At 36.2% G+C, this 21,039-nt stretch overlaps 4 protein-coding genes across 7 annotated transcripts in view; 1 reads left to right on the top strand and 3 right to left on the bottom strand.

Moving 5' to 3' along the window:
• Positions 1-188: 188 nt before the first annotated feature.
• LOC111476437 (transcription initiation factor IIA subunit 2) lies at positions 189-2,054 on the bottom strand. The gene is made up of 4 exons (XM_023120096.1): positions 1,932-2,054; positions 1,577-1,725; positions 1,419-1,469; positions 189-614 (listed from the first exon to the last, which is right to left on the bottom strand). The coding sequence occupies exons 2-4, from the start codon at positions 1,703-1,705 to the stop codon at positions 474-476; spliced, it is 321 nt and encodes a 106-aa protein (XP_022975864.1). The 5' UTR covers positions 1,706-1,725; positions 1,932-2,054; the 3' UTR covers positions 189-473.
• A 250-nt stretch (positions 2,055-2,304) lies between these two features.
• LOC111476434 (rhamnogalacturonate lyase B-like) lies at positions 2,305-12,448 on the bottom strand. Its single transcript, XM_023120093.1, has 14 exons — positions 12,360-12,448; positions 12,029-12,150; positions 11,864-11,920; positions 11,236-11,349; positions 11,034-11,153; positions 10,001-10,325; positions 9,481-9,636; positions 9,294-9,400; positions 8,646-8,736; positions 8,425-8,566; positions 8,107-8,263; positions 2,998-3,114; positions 2,764-2,893; positions 2,305-2,674 (listed from the first exon to the last, which is right to left on the bottom strand). Exons 1-14 carry the CDS (start codon positions 12,402-12,404, stop codon positions 2,420-2,422), a joined length of 1,938 nt encoding a protein of 645 aa, XP_022975861.1. The 5' UTR covers positions 12,405-12,448; the 3' UTR covers positions 2,305-2,419.
• A 1,331-nt stretch (positions 12,449-13,779) lies between these two features.
• LOC111476436 (XIAP-associated factor 1-like) lies at positions 13,780-16,754 on the bottom strand. The gene is made up of 6 exons (XM_023120095.1): positions 16,611-16,754; positions 16,426-16,540; positions 15,869-16,004; positions 15,508-15,645; positions 15,295-15,422; positions 13,780-14,165 (listed from the first exon to the last, which is right to left on the bottom strand). The coding sequence occupies exons 2-6, from the start codon at positions 16,467-16,469 to the stop codon at positions 13,991-13,993; spliced, it is 621 nt and encodes a 206-aa protein (XP_022975863.1). The 5' UTR covers positions 16,470-16,540; positions 16,611-16,754; the 3' UTR covers positions 13,780-13,990.
• A 1,878-nt stretch (positions 16,755-18,632) lies between these two features.
• The window catches only part of LOC111476528 (MADS-box transcription factor 23-like), a 14,661-nt gene continuing 12,254 nt past the window's right edge, over positions 18,633-21,039 (top strand). For 3 of the 4 annotated variants that reach the window (XM_023120227.1, XM_023120226.1, XM_023120225.1), the window contains exons 1-2: positions 18,634-18,737; positions 19,024-19,229. In XM_023120227.1, the coding sequence (XP_022975995.1) occupies positions 19,048-19,229 (182 nt within the window). In that variant the 5' untranslated portion in view covers positions 18,634-18,737; positions 19,024-19,047. Of the gene's footprint in view, positions 18,738-19,023; positions 19,230-21,039 lie in introns of all 4 variants that reach the window. The other variant, XM_023120229.1, reaches the window with a different exon arrangement.

Genomic DNA, 21,039 nt, shown 5'->3' with positions numbered 1-21,039 from the left:
GGACAAAATGGAAGGTTACAGATACTTGGGGAAACATGAAAATGTCTGACTCTTTTAATGCCAATAAAATGCTAAGGTTAATGGAATCATGGAAACTTGAATCTCATGTACAGAAAAAAGGTTTTAACAAAGGACAGGAATATATGAGTGGAACTCTGGGATAAGTTTTGAGTTTGAAAGACACTAATAGAAACAAAGATTGAAAGCATAATATGAAAATAGATATCATGTTTTTATTATCATTACACTAGAAGGGCTGTATACTTGTTATGTAATCAGCTTTAAATGCCAATTACAGTCAAATGTATCTTCAATGGGCGTGAAAGTAACTTTTAGCTGTTCGGGTCGATGACTTTACAGAATCATGTTTGAATTGCTTCAAACTCGCAACATTGCCCCCGGATGGCCATTTCGTCACCATGACTATTTCCTTCTACCATCATCAAATAATTATGCAAATTTCATCATCAAGCTTATTGTGTGAGTAACTTTGAGTCACATGCTACTATTTTAATTCTTCCAACAGTCTCTTGGGAATCCTCGTTCTTAAATGTTGCATCCTGCAAAATGAATGTCCAAACATTGTCGCAGAACCGGTAGGTGTGCAAATGTCCCTGTTGCAAAACACAGAATAGGTGATTGGTGGGGGGGCGTTATGAAATACATTCACTTGGCAAAAACAAATTGATTGGTGTTATGAAAGAAAGAGACAAAAGAAATGGCTGGGAAGATCTAGAAGAATGCCAGGCCCGTTGACTACATAACACCTTAAATATTGCTGTGTGATTGTAAGTTCAAAGTTTCTTTTAAAGAAAACTTAACATATAATCTATGCACTATCAACTTTCAACTGAGTATCATGAGAAAATCCGACACCCTTCGGATTGAATAGTCGTTAAGGCTCATTGTGGAACCTGATATTGTAGCAAGGCCATATCCCTAATGACATCGATTACTTTATCGCCAAATTCCAAAAACACAAAGTAACAAAGTTCAATCCAGATAAACTAATTCAATGTGCAATATTTTATACTGAAAACGTTTCAAGAATTAGGAGAAAACAAAACAAGGAATGGAATGAACACAAGTAACCTAATCAAAAGTTCCACCAACGAAACTTCCACGTTTCAAATACAAATGTTTGTATGCTGTGCATTTGTATATGAAACCAAAGACCACGGAAAATATTCTACTAAACATTCGACATATAGGTGTGTTGCCGACAAAACAATTTGGCTCAAGGCTAGACGTGCACTAAAGCACAAACAGAGCAATCTCAGAACAGGCAGACACAACCAATTCCTCTTATCAGTTATTAAATCACGTTTCAAGTTTATAATGTTGACTTAGCAACATAAATCTCTGCATTAAAAGATCCGCCAAATTCATAAGCCAGAAAAAAAAAAAAAAAAGGATACCTTGATAGACACCTTGCTTTTCACCTGTGATTCCAGAGCCTCAGTCATAGACTGCAAAAGCCAAAAGTGGAAGGAAATTAAATCAAACAAGACCTTAAACCTTAATTCCGTACACAAATCCAAAAATATATAAAATCTCCAAACAGCTTTGACTGTACCTTATCGAACTGGACAAGAACTTGAATAGCAAGCTCCGGACTAAGAGTACCGTTCTGGACCATTTCGTCCAAAGTTTCAGTCAAACACATTCCGATCGTCGATCTGCGGTAGAGTTCAAACGTTGCCATTCTTCTTCAGAAAACAAGATCTGAAAAATATGGAAGCTCTTTAGCTAAGATATCAAATTTACTCAAAAAATACACGTCCGGAATTGACAAAATCTTCAGAAAATTTTGAAACATAGCATCAGAATTCGAGAAAGCTGGCAAAATCTTCGAAATAAAAGCGAGAGATCAATTCTAAATGGAACGAAATAAAATTAAAGAGAGAGTAGAAGCAAGGAATAGTAGTTACAGATTGTTGGTAAGTATGTGATTCTTCTCGTTTCTTGATTCTAACCGGGACAACGATGGCTCCAAAGCTTTTCGCGAGCGAAGAAATTTGGGGCTTTTTATACCCTAGATTTTGTAGATGAGGGTATATATAGCAGCAAAGAGACGGAATAGAAACTCATCAAAATGACGAATTTCTCCCTAGAAAGCGACTTTGTTGAATCATTTTGGGCCCTTAAGCCTGTTTTGAGTTTCGATGGCCCATTCTTGTAAGCCCAATAAACCCTTTCGGCCCGGCCCAATAAAGAAAAGGTTTCTTAACATTAAAATATTACTCCGTACTCCATATGTTTTTTAATCCTGAAAAATTATATTTTCACATTGGTACCGTAAAAATTTATTCTGAACGGTTAAAAATTGACTCTGTAATAAAATTTCTGAGAAACTTTTAGTTCACAACAATACTTCTATAATTATAAATTTTACATGAAAAAAGAAAAAACATATATTTTATGGATGTGTAGAGACGTCCGATGGGGGGCCTTCGAGGCGGATATAATCATACATCACGCCGTTGAAAGATGAATCGTTTATAATTTGTGAAAGGAAGATGGTGTTCTCTCCTTCTACCAGTACAGATCCCGACATGTCGACACTATAGAGTCGATAGAGTCCATGAATGCCATGTCTTGCAATTGCATTGTCGTGTCCAATTTGTCCAGTCGTAAATAGAGCATGCTCTACTTCTAGATTGTTCACCCGAATCTATTTTTATTTAAAAAGAAAAAGTAATATCAAATTATTCAAATTTAAAAAATTAATTTTATAATTTAATAATATAATAGAATGAGTACCTGTAATTCAGCAACATTGGCAGTGGCCAAAGCCACTCGCAATTTATAGATACCGCTCTTATCTACGTTGTTATCGAGTGTAAACTTGATTTGCCACGTGGTTGGTAAATGGGACCCATCATTTCTGGTCCTGCAATTAATTTTAAAATATTAATTAATTAATTAATTAATTAATTAAAAACCTTATGAATTTGGTATATTTTAATCGACATATTACCATATATTGGAACGTACCGATTAACATGAGCGAAGAACCAATCTTTTGGGTAATCACTGACTCCAACGGTATATACTAAGTCTGTATCAGGATATAATTCTGCATATCTTTCCCACAGTCCATATTGCCTAAATCTGCTCAACGGTAATATTCTAAGAATTTAAGCTATTTAATTTAATTATTTTCTTCTGTCACTATCAGCTTTGAAATTAAAAAAAAAAAAAAAGACAAATTAATTAATGATATATTATTATAGAGATTTTCATTTAATTCGTGGGATTGAGGCTCCGCAAACCCAATGTAAAATGAAGAGCGAGTGGAGAAAGATTTCTCCGTGCTAATTAAAAAATGCTAAACAAATGAAAATTTTGTAAGAGTGGAGATTGGAACCCGTCCCCGCTCCATAGGCATCCTCTAATTTATTATTAAATCAACATAAGATTTAAGAGAAGTGTGAATGTTTGATTAATCCACCACACCCAAATGGTGGTGAGAGTTCTCTTATTTATAATCATTTACAGAATACAGAAATAAGGTAAATTACAAATAATAAGGAAATAGCGATAAAAGGAAAGAATAATAAATGAATACAATATATTTGCATTTAGTAAAAGAGAAAATATGGTAACCCGTAATGTAAGGCAAATATCTAGATATTTGCCTTAATGAACGGTCAACTATCCTTAACACCCCCCCGCAAGCTGAGCGTCGGATTTGAACGAACATGAAGCTTGGATCTGAAAAATTCAAAGAGAGGTCGAGAAATACTCTTTGTGAAGATGTCAGCAACTTGGAGATGAGAGGGTACATATTGTGTACGAAGTTTGCCAGCGATAACAAGTTCTCGAAGGAAATGATAATCTAGTTCAACATGCTTGGCCCGCTTGTGAGAAACAGGATTAGAGCTCAAAAAAATAGCACTTTTGTTGTCACATAAGAGTAAGGGCTGCTGTGAAATAGGGACCTTGAGGTCATGCAAAAGATGCGTAACCCAAAGAAGTTCAGCAGCAGTTGTGGCAAGAGCACGATACTCAGATTCACAGCTGGAGCGTGATACAGTAGGTTGCTTTTTGGCACTCCAAGAAATGAGATTGTTACCAAGATAAATAGAATAGCCGGATGTAGAACGACGAGTATCGGGACAACCAGCCCAGTCAGCATCCGAATAAGCGACTAGCGTACTAGGAACAGTGGATGGACGAAAGATAAGACCAAAGTGGAGTGTTCCTTTGACATAGCGAAGAATACGTTTGACAGCAAGAAAGTGATCTGCAGTAGGGGCATGCAAGAATTGACTGACAGAATTGACAGCATAGGCAATATCTGGACGCGTGATAGTCAAGTACTGAAGGGCGCCAACAAGAGATCTGTAGAGAGTAAGATCAGAGAAAGGAGAACCATCAGCAGTCAGGTGTTGAGAAACAACCATGGGAGTGTGAACTGGTTTGCTATCGAGCAACTGAGCACGAGTAAGAATATCTCGAGCATATTTTAACTGACTGATAAAGAGACCATCAGGAGTGGGTGAAGCTTCAAGACCAAGAAAGTAACTGAGAGAACCCAAATCTTTGGTAGCAAACTCAGAATGAAGCTTGCGAGTAAAGCTGTTAATAAGAGATGAGTTGTTGCCGGTAACAATAATGTCATCAACATAAAGAAGCAAATAGATAAGGTTAGATTGCTGATGAAAGACAAAAAGGGACGTGTCAGCGCGACTACAAGAAAACCCAAGTGTGAGAAGAAATGAGCTAAAACGCTGAAACCAAGCACGAGGAGCTTGCTTTAAGCCATAGAGAGCTTTCTTTAATAGACAAACATGCTTTGGAAATCGAGGATCAACATACCCAGGAGGTTGTTCCATATGAACACGTTCAATAAGCGTTCCATTGAGAAAAGCATTCTTGACATCAAGTTGTCGAAGAGGCCATTTATTTGTGACTGCAATAGAAAGCACAACACGGACAGTGGTAGCTTTGACAACTGGACTGAAAGTGTCAGTGTAGTCAAGACCAGGAACCTGAGTATAACCTTTGGCAACGAGACGAGCCTTGAAACGCTCGACGGATCCATCGGGCAAATATTTAATACGAAACACCCATTTAGAGCCCACGATGTTGGTGTTGGCAGGGCGAGGAACCAAAGTCCAAGTATCATTTTGTTGTAACGCTCGAATTTCTTCATCCATGGCAGCCACCCAAGCAGGATTCTTAGCCGCAGATTTGAATCCTTTTGGCTCAGTGGATGCAAGAAGAGCAGAGAGAAGTCCAGATGAGCCCAACATACCAAGATTTGCTGGATGACGAGTCTTGAATATACCAGCTTTGGCGCGTGTGATCATAGGATGAGTGCCCAAAGAAGAGAAATCAACAGGAGGTTCAATAGAGGTTGAATTAGAAGTCGAGGGTGACAAAGTGGAACCTGCAAGAGAAGTATCAACCTGCACAGACTCATCTACAAGGTCAGAACAAATATCACACGGGGATGAACTGGATTGAGGAATGTGCGGTGATGAAGTGGTAGGGGGGGATGAATCAATATGATGAAGATGTGGTTCCAAGAAATTTGAAATAGGAATAGTGGAAAGAGGTTGGGCTTGGGAGCTAGGGATAGCAGGAAAGTGAGTTTCATCAAATTGAGCATGGCAGGTGATATATAGCTTAGTGGTGGCGGGATCAAGACAGCGGAACCCTTTATGAACAGGACTATAACCCAAAAAAATACAAGGAATGCTGCGGGGAGAAAGCTTGTTAGGCATATAATCACGCAAATAAGGATAAACACGACAACCAAAGGGATGAAAATTGTCATAATGTGGAGTGTAGCCATAAAGGAGTTCAAAGGGTGACTTACCTCCAAGAAGTGGAGTAGGCAACCGGTTGATAATATAAGCTGCAGTGCTGAAGGCGTCAACCCAAAAACGAGGAGAAAGATGAGAGTGAAAGAGAAGGGCCAAGCCAGTCTCAGTCACATGACGATGTTTTCTCTCAACACGACCATTTTGAGCAGGTGTATATGGACAAGAGAGTTGATGGTGGATGCCAGAATTACGTAAATGAGTTTTGAAACAAGTACTAGTAAATTCGGTACCACCATCGCTTTGAAATACCTTGATACGAGAAGAATATTGATTTTCCACAAATTTTTGAAATTGAAGAAAAATATCAAAAAAATCAGATTTAAATTTTAAAGGGTAAAACCAAGTGAATCGAGAATAATCATCAATAAAAATAGCATAATAAAGAAAACCCGAATTTGATTTGACGGGAGAAGGACCCCAAAGATCACAATGAATAAGATCTAACACATGAGACGACCTACGTTCATTGCGGGAATAAGGCAATCGATGGCTTTTCGCAAGCTGACAACTATTACATAATGATGGAGAAGGCAATAAAGACGTAAGAGAAAGATGACCTTTTTTATTTAAAAAAGAAATAACAGAATGATTCACATGACCCAGACGAGCATGCCATAAATCATATGAAGCACGTAAAGATTTGTTTTTAAGGGCTGAAATAAAAGCAGAGTTGCCGCGCTCCAGCACATATAGCCCTCCATCTCTTTTACCGGTTGCCACCACCCTTCCTGTTTGATGATTCTGGATAGTAATAAGATTATTAGTAAATGTAACGGAGAGAGGAAAATCAGACGTTAATTTACTTATGGAAAGAAGATTTTTAGTGAGGTGAGGGACAACCAAGACATCTAATAAGTGAATATTTGGAACAGGAGAAAGAGTACCGATGTGGGTAATGGGTAGGGATGCACCGTTTCCTACAATCACAGAGTCCTTACCCGTGTAATTTTTAGACTGATCCAGAATTGATGGGTCGGCAGTCATATGGGCCGAAGCTCCAGTGTCCAAAAACCAATCAGCAGCATCGGGTCCAGCAATAGAACATGACGTGTTAAAGGCTTCAGCAAGGTGAGCATGAGAAGAATCAGGTCGAACATACCGTTGGTTGCAGCGGTCAGCATAATGGCCCTCTTTGCGGCATATTTGGCAATGAGGTGGTCGACGACCCTGACTTGAGTGGGTTCGTCCTCGATTAGAAGAGTTGTTTTTGTGAGAATAAGAACGACCTCGCTGATTGGTAAAGGAAGCAGGGTGACTTTCATGGGTGCGGCCACGATTAGTGGCTATGAATGCTGTAGGAGTGGAGTCAGAGGACTCAAGGGAGCGCTGGAACAACTCAAAACTTTCAGTTTTAGAGACTAGATCTGCAAAACAGGGGATAGGGGTGAGAGCCATCTGAGCAGTAGAAAAAGCTGAAAATTCGGTGCCGAGTCCACGAAGGAACCAATGCACTTTATCAATGTCCTCGACGGGTCTGCCAATGGCATGAAGTTGGTCACAAATTTTTTTGAAGGCACGGGCATACTCAGCAACAGGTTTTGTGCCACGTTTCATCAACTGCAAGTCATCCTTGAGTCTCAGTTCACGAGCTTTTGACTGATGGCTGTACGTAGTTTCCAACGCAAGCCAAACATCACGTGCAGTAGAGAGACCAACGACAACAGCCATGGCTTCCTCAGTGAGAGAGGAGAGCAGGAGACAGAGAAGTCGTTGATCGGCTGCTCTCCATGCCAAATATTTGGGGTTGAATGTTGAGGAGGTTTCTGGTTCAAAGCGAGGTGGTGGAACCATAGTTCCATCGACATAGCCCAGCATGTCTTGACTCTCAAGAAGAGGGAGAAGTTGGCTTTTCCAAAGAAGATAATTGGAGGAAGAAAGTTTGATGGTGATCATATGGATTAGAGTATTGAAAGGAAGAAGATGATAACAAGATTCGGAAGCCATAGAGAAGAAAGGATCAGGGTTGTTAAACCGAAAGGGCTCTGATACCATGTGAATGTTTGATTAATCCACCACACCCAAATGGTGGTGAGAGTTCTCTTATTTATAATCATTTACAGAATACAGAAATAAGGTAAATTACAAATAATAAGGAAATAGCGATAAAAGGAAAGAATAATAAATGAATACAATATATTTGCATTTAGTAAAAGAGAAAATATGGTAACCCGTAATGTAAGGCAAATATCTAGATATTTGCCTTAATGAACGGTCAACTATCCTTAACAAGAAGCGATTAACTGTAGTTGAAAGAGAAAAGCTCTCGTACCTATCTGGATGGTCGACATACAATTTGTTAATGTAGTTTGGGTTAGGATCAGGAATATAGAATTCATTTGCAGAGCGATCAGGAATGCCTATTTCCCACACCGTTGGACCATTCCTTGGCGGCTCAAAAACAAGATCCCCTATGTCGATATCACTACCTGGATATAATTATAAATGTTGAGAGTTCTTTCGCTTCTTGAGTTATAAGCTTCATTCACATAGAATTTTTTCTTTTTTGAATTTGAACGTCTAACCTCTTAATTCATAATGCATATTTTGTTCTTAATTAAATGAAGATATTTGAAATGTGAATCAAAACCTGCAGAGACGCTAATGACAACGTCGTAATGGTAGTCACCAATGAAGCCAGGAACCCAAGCATAAAGATTGTAGTCGCCGATGCGCACATTTTCGATGCTAAACGAGCCATATGCATCTGTTTTGGTCCAAAACTGGTAGCCCTGATCATGGTTTAAATACACATCATTCTCTTAGTTCTCATTATTTGGTGAAAATCAAATATAGTCAATCGCTCAGTACCTTGGTTTCGGTCTGCCATGATCCAGCATCTCCCGGCGCTGCCAGTCCCACATATGCCTCAGCTGCCGGCATTTGCTCTTGGTTAACATATCTGCTCACAAATGCAGTGAAATTACTATTAATTTTTATAAAAATAATTTATAGCTGTCAGCTTCAAAGTTTTAAAACACGTTCGTTAGGATAAAGTTTTCACATTTTTATAAAGAAGGACACCACTATGTCTGACTCTTATACCATTTGAATTAATTCAAGCCCACCGCCGGTAGATATTGTCCACTTTAGTCCGTTATGTATGGTCAGTTTTAAAACCCATTTACTTGGAGAGGTTTCTACACCCTTATAAAAAATATTTTTTTCTCTTCCTCTCCAATTAATGCTAGATCTCACAATCCACCCTTTAAGGGTCCTACTAAAAATCTCACAAGGCAAACATAATGGGCCAAAACTGACAATATTGACTAGCAGTGGACTTGAGTTGTTATAAATGGTATCAGAGTCAGAGGTCGAGTAGTGTGCCATTTAGGACGTTGGACCCCCATGGGGTGGATTGTGAGATTCCTTGCTAGACTCGAACGAAGTAGATTGTGAGATCCCACGTCTACCAGCAGTGGACTTGAGTTGTCACCCGAGAAAAAATAGTAAACGTACCTGTCAAGGACAAATAAGTTGCCAGTCAATCTACCACGTTGGTTTGGTGGTGGGAAATTCTCAGAAGCTGGAAAAGAATAGGGCCAGCTTTGAACTTCCTTCGTCATCTGAGAAATAGTGAGATTAAAATAAATATATATATTCATAATCATAAAAATAAATAAATAAATAAAAAATAAGAAAAGACCTGAGTTTTAGCATCTTCCCACAAAGAAAGTGGATCAGTTCCATTAGGAACAGAATTAAGATAGAAAAAGACAGGTCCAAATACTTTCTTCCACGGCTCATCAGGATTCATCTTCAGCACCAACTCCTCTCCTCCATAGTGAGCGCTAAGAAACATCTGATATTTGTTCCAATTATGTAAATTCTTTAATATTGAGATGGTTGGCGTCCGCTAATTAAGGAGTTGATCATGAATTTACCAGGAATACGCATTAAAAATTATCAAATATCGAACAAAGAAGTTGTGAGCCTCGAAGTTGTAGTCAAAAGACTAAAGTGTTCGAGGGCTCCAAAGAAAGAGTCGAACCTCGATAAGAGGAGGTTGTTCTAGGGTTCCATAGGCCTCATGGGAGGTTTTATAGCGTATTTGGTTCGAGAAGAGTATTATTGAGGATCGTTGGGAGAGGACTCCCACCTCGGTTAATTATAATTAAGAGTTGGTCGTGAGTTTATAAGTAAAGTGACAAGTAGACAATACTTACTGCAAGAGCATATGGTCCCACATGAGAGGTGAGGTTCTGTTTGAGCGGTCCGCCGGATCGGAACTCGCTGCTCGGAGTGATTTGCCAGAAACCCACCGGAGGGTCGTCGGAAGGATCCATGGATATCCATCCATGCACTTTAAGATCTTTATTTTCACAAGAATATTGGTACTTATCGTCCACCTCTCCCTTGAACGCAGCTTCTCTAGGATGGACTAGTAATACAGCTTCAGGAAAATCCAAGGTTTTGCCTCTGCGGCCTACTCTGTCGTCAGGGAGTGGCATCGATCTCTTTCTGTTATCTGCGATCGCCATGTAATGAAACCTATATTACAATCAAACAAAAACAAAAGAAAAAAAACATCACCATTAGAACGGAGAATGCCCTAAACCCGAAACCCTAAACTTTGGATGCATCTCGTTTTTAGGTAAGAATTTCGGTTGCTTTTGCGGGTCATCCCTTCTATAGTGCGAAAGAAATGCAACGTTTTTTAGAGATGTTTTGGCTCGTTATTTTAAAACGCATCTATTAATGACAATTTACACCGCCTAATAAGGGATGTTTCGTTTCACTTCCCAACCGATATGGTACCTTACAATCCACCTCTTTTGAGGGCCCAACGTTCTCGTTGGCACACCGCTCAGTGTCTGACTCTGATGCCATTTGTAATAGCTCAAGCCCACCGCTAACAGATATTATCCGCTTTGACATGTTATGTATCACCATCAGTCTCACGGTTTTAAAACGCATCTATTAGAGAGAGATTTTTACTCTCTTATAAGGGATGTTTCGTTTCCCTCTCCAACTGATGTCGGACTTCACATGTTTTTTCAACTATAGAATAAATTTTTAGATTCGATATCATTCTGGGCTTTTCATCTCCGTTCGATTTCTATTGACATGTTCTTTTGTAAAGAACGTAAGTGATGGGAACTCGAGAGTTCCTTTCGTTTCATTCATCGATGAAATTGTCTCTCTTCTAAATATATATGAATTAGAAATATATGAGCACGGGAGTGTATCGTGTCGTACTTGTCTTTGCTTAGCTTAAACACAATCCTGGTTTGAGGGAGGTTGAATGGTGGCCATTCCCTCAAGTGCTCGTAGATGGCGTAGGAGTAGAATCCAGAGGAGTTACGAAGCATTATGAACCTGAAAAAGGAACTTCCATAAGCTTTATTTTCAAGTTATTATTCAAAAAAATTGGCTTAATTAGGGCAAAGGTTGAAGCCACCTTTTGTCTATGTTTAATGGAACTTCCTTGTCCTTAAATGAATAATTCCTTTTGAATGAGAGCTCTATTTGTTCCTCATTTTGCACAACCACTTCAAATTCTTTTCCTCTCATCCTGGAATAATTTTAAATATTTCGCACATTAAAGCGATTTAATTAATAAAAACTTTAAAAAAGATCCGTGTAATAAATTTGTAAAAATTAACTATTTCGAGTGTACATAAATTATTTATGTAAAATATTTTTTTTCTAAAAATTTAAAAACAAAATTATGCTTTGGAATATTTTCTAATGATATTTTTGAAACTTTTTTAATTTAAATATATTTTTAAAAAATTTTAAAATATTTAAAGATATTAATGGAAATTTGAAAATTCAAAACAATAACCGTGCTTTTGAAATATAGGTATTAAAATATGACTATGATAGAGAGTATTTTAAATTTTTTAAAAAAATTTAAATATATTTTTTAAATTTTTAAGAAAAATTGAGATATTAATAAAAATGTAAACTTCAAAAATATTTTTGAAACAAAAATATTAGCAGTTTTCACCAAAAACTTTAACGTTAATGTTAAAACGTTTGAAATTAAAACTTTAAATTAATAGTTAGTATGAGTTTCGACATACTCATCGAACGTTCCCGTCGTTCCCGGTGTGCCGGAGTTCCACACGAGGTCCCAGTACCTGCATCATATAGTTCATTCATAAATCTGAGTAACCATATGGTTTGGAATTAAGTAGGAAAATGATGAAGAGGCATGATAATTGATAACAGTAAAGGAAATCATATACCCTCTATGAGCCTCCTTATCACGAACTTCTAAAATGTTGTCAATGTTGCTGTATTTGATCCCGGTAACATTTCCATCTGGCTTCGACAGTGTCACTGCCAGTATACCATTGTCCATGACTACCTGCAGTCCACAAAAATGCTAAGATGTTCGTAAACCAATTTAAGAACATGTTCGGGAGCGATTTTGGGATGGTTAAAATCATCATTCAAAATCAATTACTTTTAGACGTAATTTTCATACGATCGAAATGATTTTGAACGGTTAAAAACATGTTTGAGAGTGATTTTTACCATTTCAAAATTAGTGTCGGAGAAAGAATTGTGACTTACGTGATGATCGTGAATATCCAATTGGAGTGTCGCCTTATTGGCCATTTTTAAAAAAGGCTAAACCCCAGAAGTTGTTGGATTTTATGAAATGACAACATTTTCAGTTAGGAAAAGAAAATATTTATAATGCCATTTTTTGTTTTGTACATTTAATTTCAAAACTATGAATCTGGGAGTTGAAGGAAAGGATGGGAAGTTGGAAGACTTCAAAGAAAAGTTTTAAGTGTTTTCTAATCTACTCCCAACCGCACTAACAAAAGAAAGAGGAAAATCGTGACGTTGACAGCGATACTCAACAGGTCAAAATGAATAATATCTGCTAGCGGTGAGTTTGAACTGTTACAAATTATATTAGAGTTAGTCACCGAACATTGCAAACAATATCTAGCAATGAGTTTTGGCTACTGCAATTAGTATTAGGTATTGTCACTAGACACAATATCTGCTCGTGATAAACTTGGACTGTTACATATGATATTAGAGTTAGTCACCGAATAATGGGGACAATATTAGAGCCAATCAATGGACAGTGCAGACTATATCTAGTGATAGACTTGGACTATTACAAATAACACTAAAATAAACTGATCCATTCAAACTAATACCAAGATAAGCGATATTCACCCGGGAGGGGAGAGAGCATCCTTTAGGGAACATTTTGCATCTAAGCAAGCAATTTAAGAAGTGAATTATTGGAAATAGCTTCAAATTATAATAATTTCAAAATTAGTAAATGAGATATATGGATTGAATAAGTACTATCCAAGTCAACGATTTGGCCAGTTTAATTAATACTATTTTGGTCACTAAATTTTTATTTGATATATAATTGAATTTAAAAATATTATTTTTATATCTTGGATTTTAAATATCTAGATTTAAGATTTGTCTAAATTTAAAAAAATACTGACTTTTAAGTAATTAATATTAATTATTAGTTAATTAATTAAAAATAATTATGATAGTTTTTTTTCTCTCTCTAAAGATGGATCAACAACTTTTCAAAAACAATAACATTTTTAATTTTATATTTATTTTTTTCTTCTAAGAATTCTTCTGAAAATAAATAAATTCATAATTAAACTAAAAAAAAAACAAAGCTTATTATTCGAAAAGCAACCACGTGGCCAACAGGTGGAACCAAAAACAAAAGTTGGATTAAAAAAACATCAAAAGATTAAAATTTAATGTTGTCTCCTTCCTAATTTACCTCCGATTATTAGTATTATTATTATCATTATATAAAAAGAAGATATATTATTCTTATAAAATAAAAAAAATAAAAAAAAAAAGTTCTGACAGTGGCAGATTCTAAATTCTTGACATTTAAAAAGTAGCAATTTTAGGAACAATTATATTTATCTCTTTAAACCAAATATTCACAAAATGGGAACTCATTCAGTACGCTACCAACAAATAGTAAAGTAAAAAATCGCAAGGAATTAAATTTACTTTTTCTTCCCACGTAATTCCAACCAACATAAATAAAATCCCCCAAAGAGCAGAGGAGGCAGAGCATCAGGCCATAATCAAATTATCCGCCCATGTGTTTCATAAGTTTACAGTAGTGTTCTGATATTCTTGCTGCAGAAAAATGGAAGTTGTAGGATCTGTGGTAAGCTTACCATCGATCAGTGCATGATGTTGCTCTCGGCCTTTCTCTGGAAAAATAGCGATCCTAGTAGAACGGCAATGCCCGTTATTGCAATAGTGAATATAAGACGTCGGGTAGAAAACTCCTGTGGCTGTCTTCGTCGAGCGCCTCGATCTCTAACTTGATCTCTTTCTGGAGCTGCCCCCACATCCCTTCAGATACAGTTTAGAGTGATTGCACGTTATTAGAAGATAACAAACTGAACATATAGAATAAGAAAAGTTATGAACGTGAGTAAAGAACTGAGGGTTGAGTTCCAAGTTGTACCAGGCATCATTCCCACATACTATAAATTCATTCGATCTGGTATATTCCTAATCGACCCTACTGATAAATTGGAAGCTAACCCTATGGCAGCACACACACATTTTCGTCATTCCGTTGAGAAGGAAGAACAAAGAACGCGCAAATTACAGGGCACTCATGTGTACAATACCATCAAGACTCATTTATTGCCAAAGTTTTAAGTTTACAAAAGACCAGGGAGATGTTTTAAAATACAATGCAAGTTTCAGACTTTAGCACTTGAATCCATGGAGCTCAGCTATGGTGAGATCCCATATCGTTTGGAGAGGAGAACGAAGCATTTCTTATAAGAGTGTGGAAACCTTTACCTAGTAGACACGTTTTAAAAACCTTGAGAAAAAGCCCAGGAGAGGAAGTACAAATAGGACAATATCTACTAGCAGTGGGCTTAGGCTGTTACAAATGGTATCCAATCCAGACATCGGCCGGTGTCTCAGCGAGGACACTAGTCCCCAAAGGGGGTGGATTGTGAGATCCCTCATCGGTTGGAGAGGGGAACGATACATTCCTTATAAGGGTATGGAAACATTTCCCTAATAGATGCGTTTTAAAACCTTGAGGGGAAGCCTAGAAAGAAACGGGCGGTTACATCTATAGTAGTGAAAAAGTTTGGTTTTTCCTTGATGAGTGAAGACTGAGACTGAAAAGTTCAGATTTTTAATTTCAAAATGTATTTATAGAAGTAACAAATAAATACTAAGACAGATTAAATAACCAATTGATCAACATTCATCAATATATGATAATTAAAAGAGAGGGCAAAGAAATTCATGGAAGAGGGTATCTAAAATTTCCATGGTTTTCGATATCCACAAGAAGAAAGCCATAGCCATGGGATAACTATACAGAACCTTAAACTAGGCACTACCAACTGCATATAGCATCAAAAATTGACATCCTATGGGGCTCAATGAGAGATAGCAGTTATCAGTATAGAATAATTAGATTACTTTCAAGAATTGCAAGTTGAAATACCTGGAAGATTCAGCAACGGTATCTGCAGCTGCGACACCCTTGCAATTATTTTCATGGCTATATCGTTCTCGTAGTCTGATATATCGACGACACAGATGACAAAGTTCGGTCCGGTTACCACATACTTCCTGTACATTTGAACCAACAAAGGTATATAACATGGAGATCGCTTTTGAAATTCTCATTTAACTACAAATTCAATATTTGTCATACCTGATGCTCAGCCAAATCTACTGCTGGCAACGGGAACTCACAGAACTCGCAAGTGACAATCCTTTGAGGGCAGTTTTCGCCTTTATGAATGGCTAAAATGTCTCGTTCCATGGTCTCGCTACACAGCGAACAGGAAACCTGTCCAAACATAAGGTCATAAGCACTTGAAATTCCAATAATTAATAGTACCACTAATTCTTATCAAAACAGTCTTAAGAGAGAATTTGTATGCTGCAGAATCTTCTCAAGGCAATCTAAAGAAAATATAATAACCCTCAAGCTTAATGTTATGCTTTCATTTATGCACCATAGAATATGAATGCAATGGTATTTACTAAGTTTGAAAGAAAAATCATCGTACGGGAGCATGAGTGTTCAGATAATGTTCCTCCGCATGTCTTTTAGGAACCATATCGCCACATATTTTACATTTTTCTAGATTCCGCGCGCAATGAACAGAATGCAGATCGATATTTGCCGACGGAATGTCTCTGCCGCTGTAAATGGAGAAATAAAAGCATTTACCATCCAGATCATCACAATAGAAGAACAACTGCTAGGAAAGGGATCAGATAACAAATTCATCACGAAGAAGAAAAGATAATCAGGCGATTCAAATTCTTACCAAACAGTTCTTTTTCCAAATCAAAAAAACAAAATAACGATCCGGCCTTGGCAGATTTGTGCCTAAATTGTATGAGAGTTCAATCCCCCAAAACAATCTAATCTCAAACACAATTGAAGGGAATAAATCGAAATTCCGAAACAATCACAAACAATAACCGCGATTGACAAAGACATCAACAAAAATCAACGCCAGCGCCAGAAATAAAATAAATTGAAATCGATAAAATTTCCAATCAAGAGATCTCTTGCCGAAAAAAAAAAAAACTATATATCCATCCAGAATTACAATACCAGTGATTGCATATGCTTGTGGTCTCTTCAGATGCAACTGCCATCTTGACGGAAGGTAGACGATCGTCGTTCAAGGTCCGATTATGTCAAAATTAGGGGAAGGAGAATTGAAGCGCTGCAGAGAAATTTGAGGATATCAAAAAGGAGGATAAAATGGAAAGACTCTGAGATTGAATGAAAATTACCAAGAAATTGTAGCCGTGGATCGATAACGTTTCGAGAACGAGGACCGACAGATTGGATTCAACTACTTGTAATTAAGTGAATGAGTTTCACGAACGAAGACCTCACCCACCCTTTACCAAAAGAGAAAGAAAAATGTTGAGGATTCAGCGTTTATTAAATACCTTTACCATTATATATATTATATATAATTCCGTTTGCTTATGAGAATGGAATAATAAAAATAATTATTAACTAAAATAAATTAATTAAAGTAAACTCTACTATTTCTAGATGCTTTTAAAAGAATTTAATGTAACTGATAATATTTTCAAAATCTTTTTTCTACCGTATCATAAAATTGTGTAAATATTATCATTCCCATGATCTAATTTCATTAATTTAAATCTATTTTTTTTTTAAATCTTTATATATCTTATCTACCATAAAACTTTCTAATATATTCACAATTTATTTAATCTCATTTATCTTTTTTATTTTTAAATTTATTTTTTCTCTCCGATTTTATTGTATTTAAATTGGGTAAATATTATCATTCCCATGATCTAATTTCATTAATTCAAATCTATTTTTTTTTAAATCTTTATAAAACTTTCTAATATATTCACAATTTATCTAATCTCATTTATCTTTTTTATTTTTAAATTTATTTTTTCTCTCCGACTTTATTGTATTTAAATTGGGTAAATATTATCATTCCCATGATCTAATTCCATTAATTCAAATTTTTTTTTTTTTAAATCTTTATATATCTTATCTACCATCAAACTTTCTAATATATTCACAATTTATCTAATCTCATTTATCTTTTTTATTTTTAAATTTATTTTTTCTCTTCGACTTTATTGTATTTAAATTAAAACAAAATTTGTTTGGGATTTTTTTTTTTCATTTTCTTTTTTAATATTTTATTTTAGAAATTATTAAAATGTTTCACATTTTTTAATAAAAATAATAAAAAAATATATTAAATTTTTTTTGAAACGAATATTTAAAAATAAAAAAAAATTATGCACGAAATTCCAATCTCAATTCCCGTATAAATAAATATATACTTTGAAGATTGAAATAGGAGGTGACTTACTCCACATTCACAAGACGATTCTAGCATTACTAGTAAACATATCAAATTATGACTAAATTATACTCGTTTTCGTCATAATTATTTTTATTTATTCATTCAATCACATAAAGGAGGGGGAAGGTGTTACATGTGATAATAATTTGGAGTAATCACAAATATTAATATTTTATTTTTAAAAAGAATATGGGCCTACGGGCTGGGCCTAGACTCCATTTAAGCCCGTTATTTTTGTCAAATCCCCATACTATTCGGGTAGATTTGAAATTGAAAAATTAAAATATTTAATTTATTTATTGAAAATATTCATTATAAAAAAAAAACAAATAAATGATATTTGAGAGATGACACGTGTGGTTTTGGGGGTTCCCAACCAATTTTAGAAACCTTAAAAATGTTCAAATAGAAACCGGCCGCTTCCATTATTCTTCTTCTCCCCACCTAGCATAGAAAGAGAGTGCAGGTGGCGACGTGGCTCACGTGACGTGTCGGTCTTCTTCCCACAGTCCAATTTAAATAATAATGAATAATAGAGAAACTTTTTCTTCCCATTTTGCCCCTCCCTACTTTTGTATTATACTTATTCCGGGGTTCTCTGAGAAGCTTTGGCCGCCGCGAATTCATCACGGAATTCGTCTGATCGGCGCAAAGTTATAGGTAAAATATCGGAAACAGGTTTAAAGGAGAAAATAACAGTGTTCGTATCCCATAGCTATAGCCCACGTCGACGATCAATATAACGGACGACTCGAAACTCGAGGGGTAAAAAACAGGTAAATACGTCGCGATATGATTGGGCCACGTGTCCTAATAAGTATGAAGTTGCCCGTGGTTTTTGCCACACTAGAAAAAAACCCAGAGGCTTGAGGGGCATTCACAATATATAGACGCAGACCCCTTTCCGTATATGGCGCTGTGCAGATAAATGCTGTGAATCTGTTTCAGTACAACGCTCGGTAGAAAAGCGTTGATTCTGTTTGATCTCTCTTTGTCTTGATTCTGTTTGATCTCTCTTTGTCTTGATTCGTACCAGCTCCTTGACGAAAAAGTAAGTTACGATTTCCCGGAAATTTCCTGGCATTTTCTCTCACGTTCTTTCATGTCCGTCGTTTTTCATTTGTTATCGGAGTATTTTCTTCTGTTTTCTCTTTGATCGCATGCCGTAAATTCGTATCTGTATCCTTGATGTGCGACATCGAGGAAAAACGGAGTGTTTAGAGCCTTTCTTTCGTTTCCTTTTTTCGATTTTGTTGTGATTTTCTTTGTAGCTTGTTATTTGTGAAATTTACTGGAGTTTCGCTTCTTTTCTGTAACTTTCTCGGGAAAATGGATAGAAGGAACGAGTGGCAGATCTAAGCATGGGGAGATGCAAGATTGTAATTAGGAGGATCGATAATTCGACGAGCAGACAAGTGACTTTCTCGAAACGTAGGAGCGGACTGCTGAAGAAGGCGGAAGAACTGGCGATCCTTTGCGACGCCGATGTTGGAGTCATCATCTTCTCCAGCACTAACAAACTCTACGAATACTCCAGCTCCAGGTTCTATATATTCATCTTCTGCTTCTTCTACTGTTTGCCTCTATTTTCTTCTGCTTTTTTCAGTCTGAATAATTGCTTCATTTCCGTACTCCAGTATAATAGATTAATACCTAGTGCGACAAGACATTGGTAGCATCGCTCTATTTAATTTATCTAATTTTTATTCATTTCATTGGCGAGTGTGCACCTTGAATCACGAGTATGACTGATGCTTTATCGTAAAATAAGACGTGTGCACACTGAGAAATAGGAATTCTAGAGCCGTAGTCTTTTGGATTCAGGTCAATCTTTGTTCGTTTTTGTTATTTTATGAGGCTCAGTTCTGTCATTTGCTTTAACTATCTATCGCAGAAAATTATCCGGTTTCAGCTTTAAACTACTCCGCTCATAACCTCGATTGGAATAGCAAGTGTCCTTAGATACTTAATTAGTTTATGCCTCGCTTTAGGATGAGTTGTAACGATAATAGATCTCCAGTGTTGCAACATAAGTATCATCAGAACAGGTGGTTTATAATCGAAAGTATAGGGTTAGAATGCTCATCAGCATTTTTATCAGAGAGGTATGTGGCTTGTCCGAGAAAATTGATGCTACTTCTGAGAAATATAGTTAGATCATGCGAGGAAATATGTACATTCTCTTATAAGTAATGAGTGCATTAACTCGACCAATGGAGATGAAGGCCGTGCACGATCTGGAAGCTAGATAACCAGATCGTTTCGCACCATATAATCAGTTTCATTGTAACGGACGCCGAGTGAAATTGGTTTAACAATTGTTGGAAGAGTGGATTTCTGTGCTAATTTTAGTTAAAGTGGGATCTGCACGGGCCTAATTGATCCGTCAATGTAGCTCAATCTATGCCTCCCGCGTTGGATAGAATAAAATGGTCAACAGTACACTATTTCATCTGTAACTGTTATAGTTCGACTCAAAGTCATTTCTAAACTCATCTATAGGAGTTGAAGGACCAGATCTTATATTAGGTAAGAGTGTAGAAATAAAAGAAAGCGTAGTTTCTGACCTCAACATTCATAACTATTTATGGTTAGACCTTAATACCTCCTTCTGTAGGTTCAAATTACTTATGCCACATTCTTAGTATTATCTTCCAAAAGAACAAAGAAGCATGGTTCGAGCAATAGCTTTAGCCCCCAAGGATAACCACTTTTATGAAATAGGATAAGGCATTGATAGAAGTTCGTCAGGCTGTTTCACATAGCTTGCATGTTGTGTGGTTCGGTTTGTGTGTTCGTACCTTCCGGGTAGTTTACCCTTGAGAATAAAATTTCTATTTTTTTTATTTTTTTATTTTTTGCTTTTGAAATAAATTGCATTCGAATATAGTACATTAAAAGGCGGTGCTCTTGAAAGAGTTGTTTTCTGCTTTTAGATTTTTTGTTTCTTCTTGGTCAGTTTTTTTTTTTTTTCGATTTGTTTGTGAAAATATATTTAGATTTGTTGGTCGAAAATACACATTCAGGTGAAATAATTTAGATTGGCCATTAGGTTGGACCGTTAAATATCACTTCATAAGCTATTTTTATTAAGTATTGGTTATTTAAAAATAAAAATAAATAAATCTTCGTTTAGCGTATAGTCTAAACTTTTACTTGAACGAGCCTTTCTTTTTTCTTTTCTTTTTTCTTTTTTTATTTTTTATTACAAGCTTTCATAATTTACCGAAGTATATATTTTGTTTGAAACTAGAGTAATGTTATTAAGGTCTTTTAGCTGATCAATTTTATTTGCAATTTCAATCGAAAAATAATGTTTGGTTTTCCTTTTTTTTTTTTTTTTTTTTTAATTT

The sequence above is a fragment of the Cucurbita maxima genome, unplaced genomic scaffold (assembly GCF_002738345.1).
Source record: "Cucurbita maxima cultivar Rimu unplaced genomic scaffold, Cmax_1.0 Cma_Scf00003, whole genome shotgun sequence".
Taxonomy (NCBI): Eukaryota; Viridiplantae; Streptophyta; class Magnoliopsida; order Cucurbitales; family Cucurbitaceae; genus Cucurbita; species Cucurbita maxima.
This window is presented reverse-complemented; position numbering and strand designations above follow the sequence as displayed.

Bases quoted from the DNA above. Each gene is read 5' to 3' on its own strand.
- LOC111476437 (XM_023120096.1), bottom strand. From the start codon at position 1,705: ATGGCAACGTTTGAACTCTACCGCAGATCGACGATCGGAATGTGTTTG. The intron at 1,470-1,576 runs GTACAGTCAAAG...TGGCTTTTGCAG, and splicing joins TTCTTGTCCAGTTCGATAAG to TCTATGACTGAGGCTCTGGA. The intron at 615-1,418 runs GTATCCTTTTTT...GTTTTGCAACAG, and splicing joins AAAGCAAGGTGTCTATCAAG to GGACATTTGCACACCTACCG.
- LOC111476436 (XM_023120095.1), bottom strand. From the start codon at position 16,469: ATGGCAGTTGCATCTGAAGAGACCACAAGCATATGCAATCACTG. The intron at 15,646-15,868 runs GTACGATGATTT...ATGTTTGGACAG, and splicing joins ATCTGAACACTCATGCTCCC to GTTTCCTGTTCGCTGTGTAG. The intron at 14,166-15,294 runs GTATTTCAACTT...CTGTATCTGAAG, and splicing joins ACCGTTGCTGAATCTTCCAG to GGATGTGGGGGCAGCTCCAG.
- LOC111476434 (XM_023120093.1), bottom strand. From the start codon at position 12,404: ATGGCCAATAAGGCGACACTCCAATTGGATATTCACGATCATCAC. The intron at 12,151-12,359 runs GTAAGTCACAAT...TGTGGACTGCAG, and splicing joins TGGATATTCACGATCATCAC to GTAGTCATGGACAATGGTAT. The intron at 8,737-9,293 runs GTACGTTTACTA...ATTTGTGAGCAG, and splicing joins AACTTATTTGTCCTTGACAG to ATATGTTAACCAAGAGCAAA.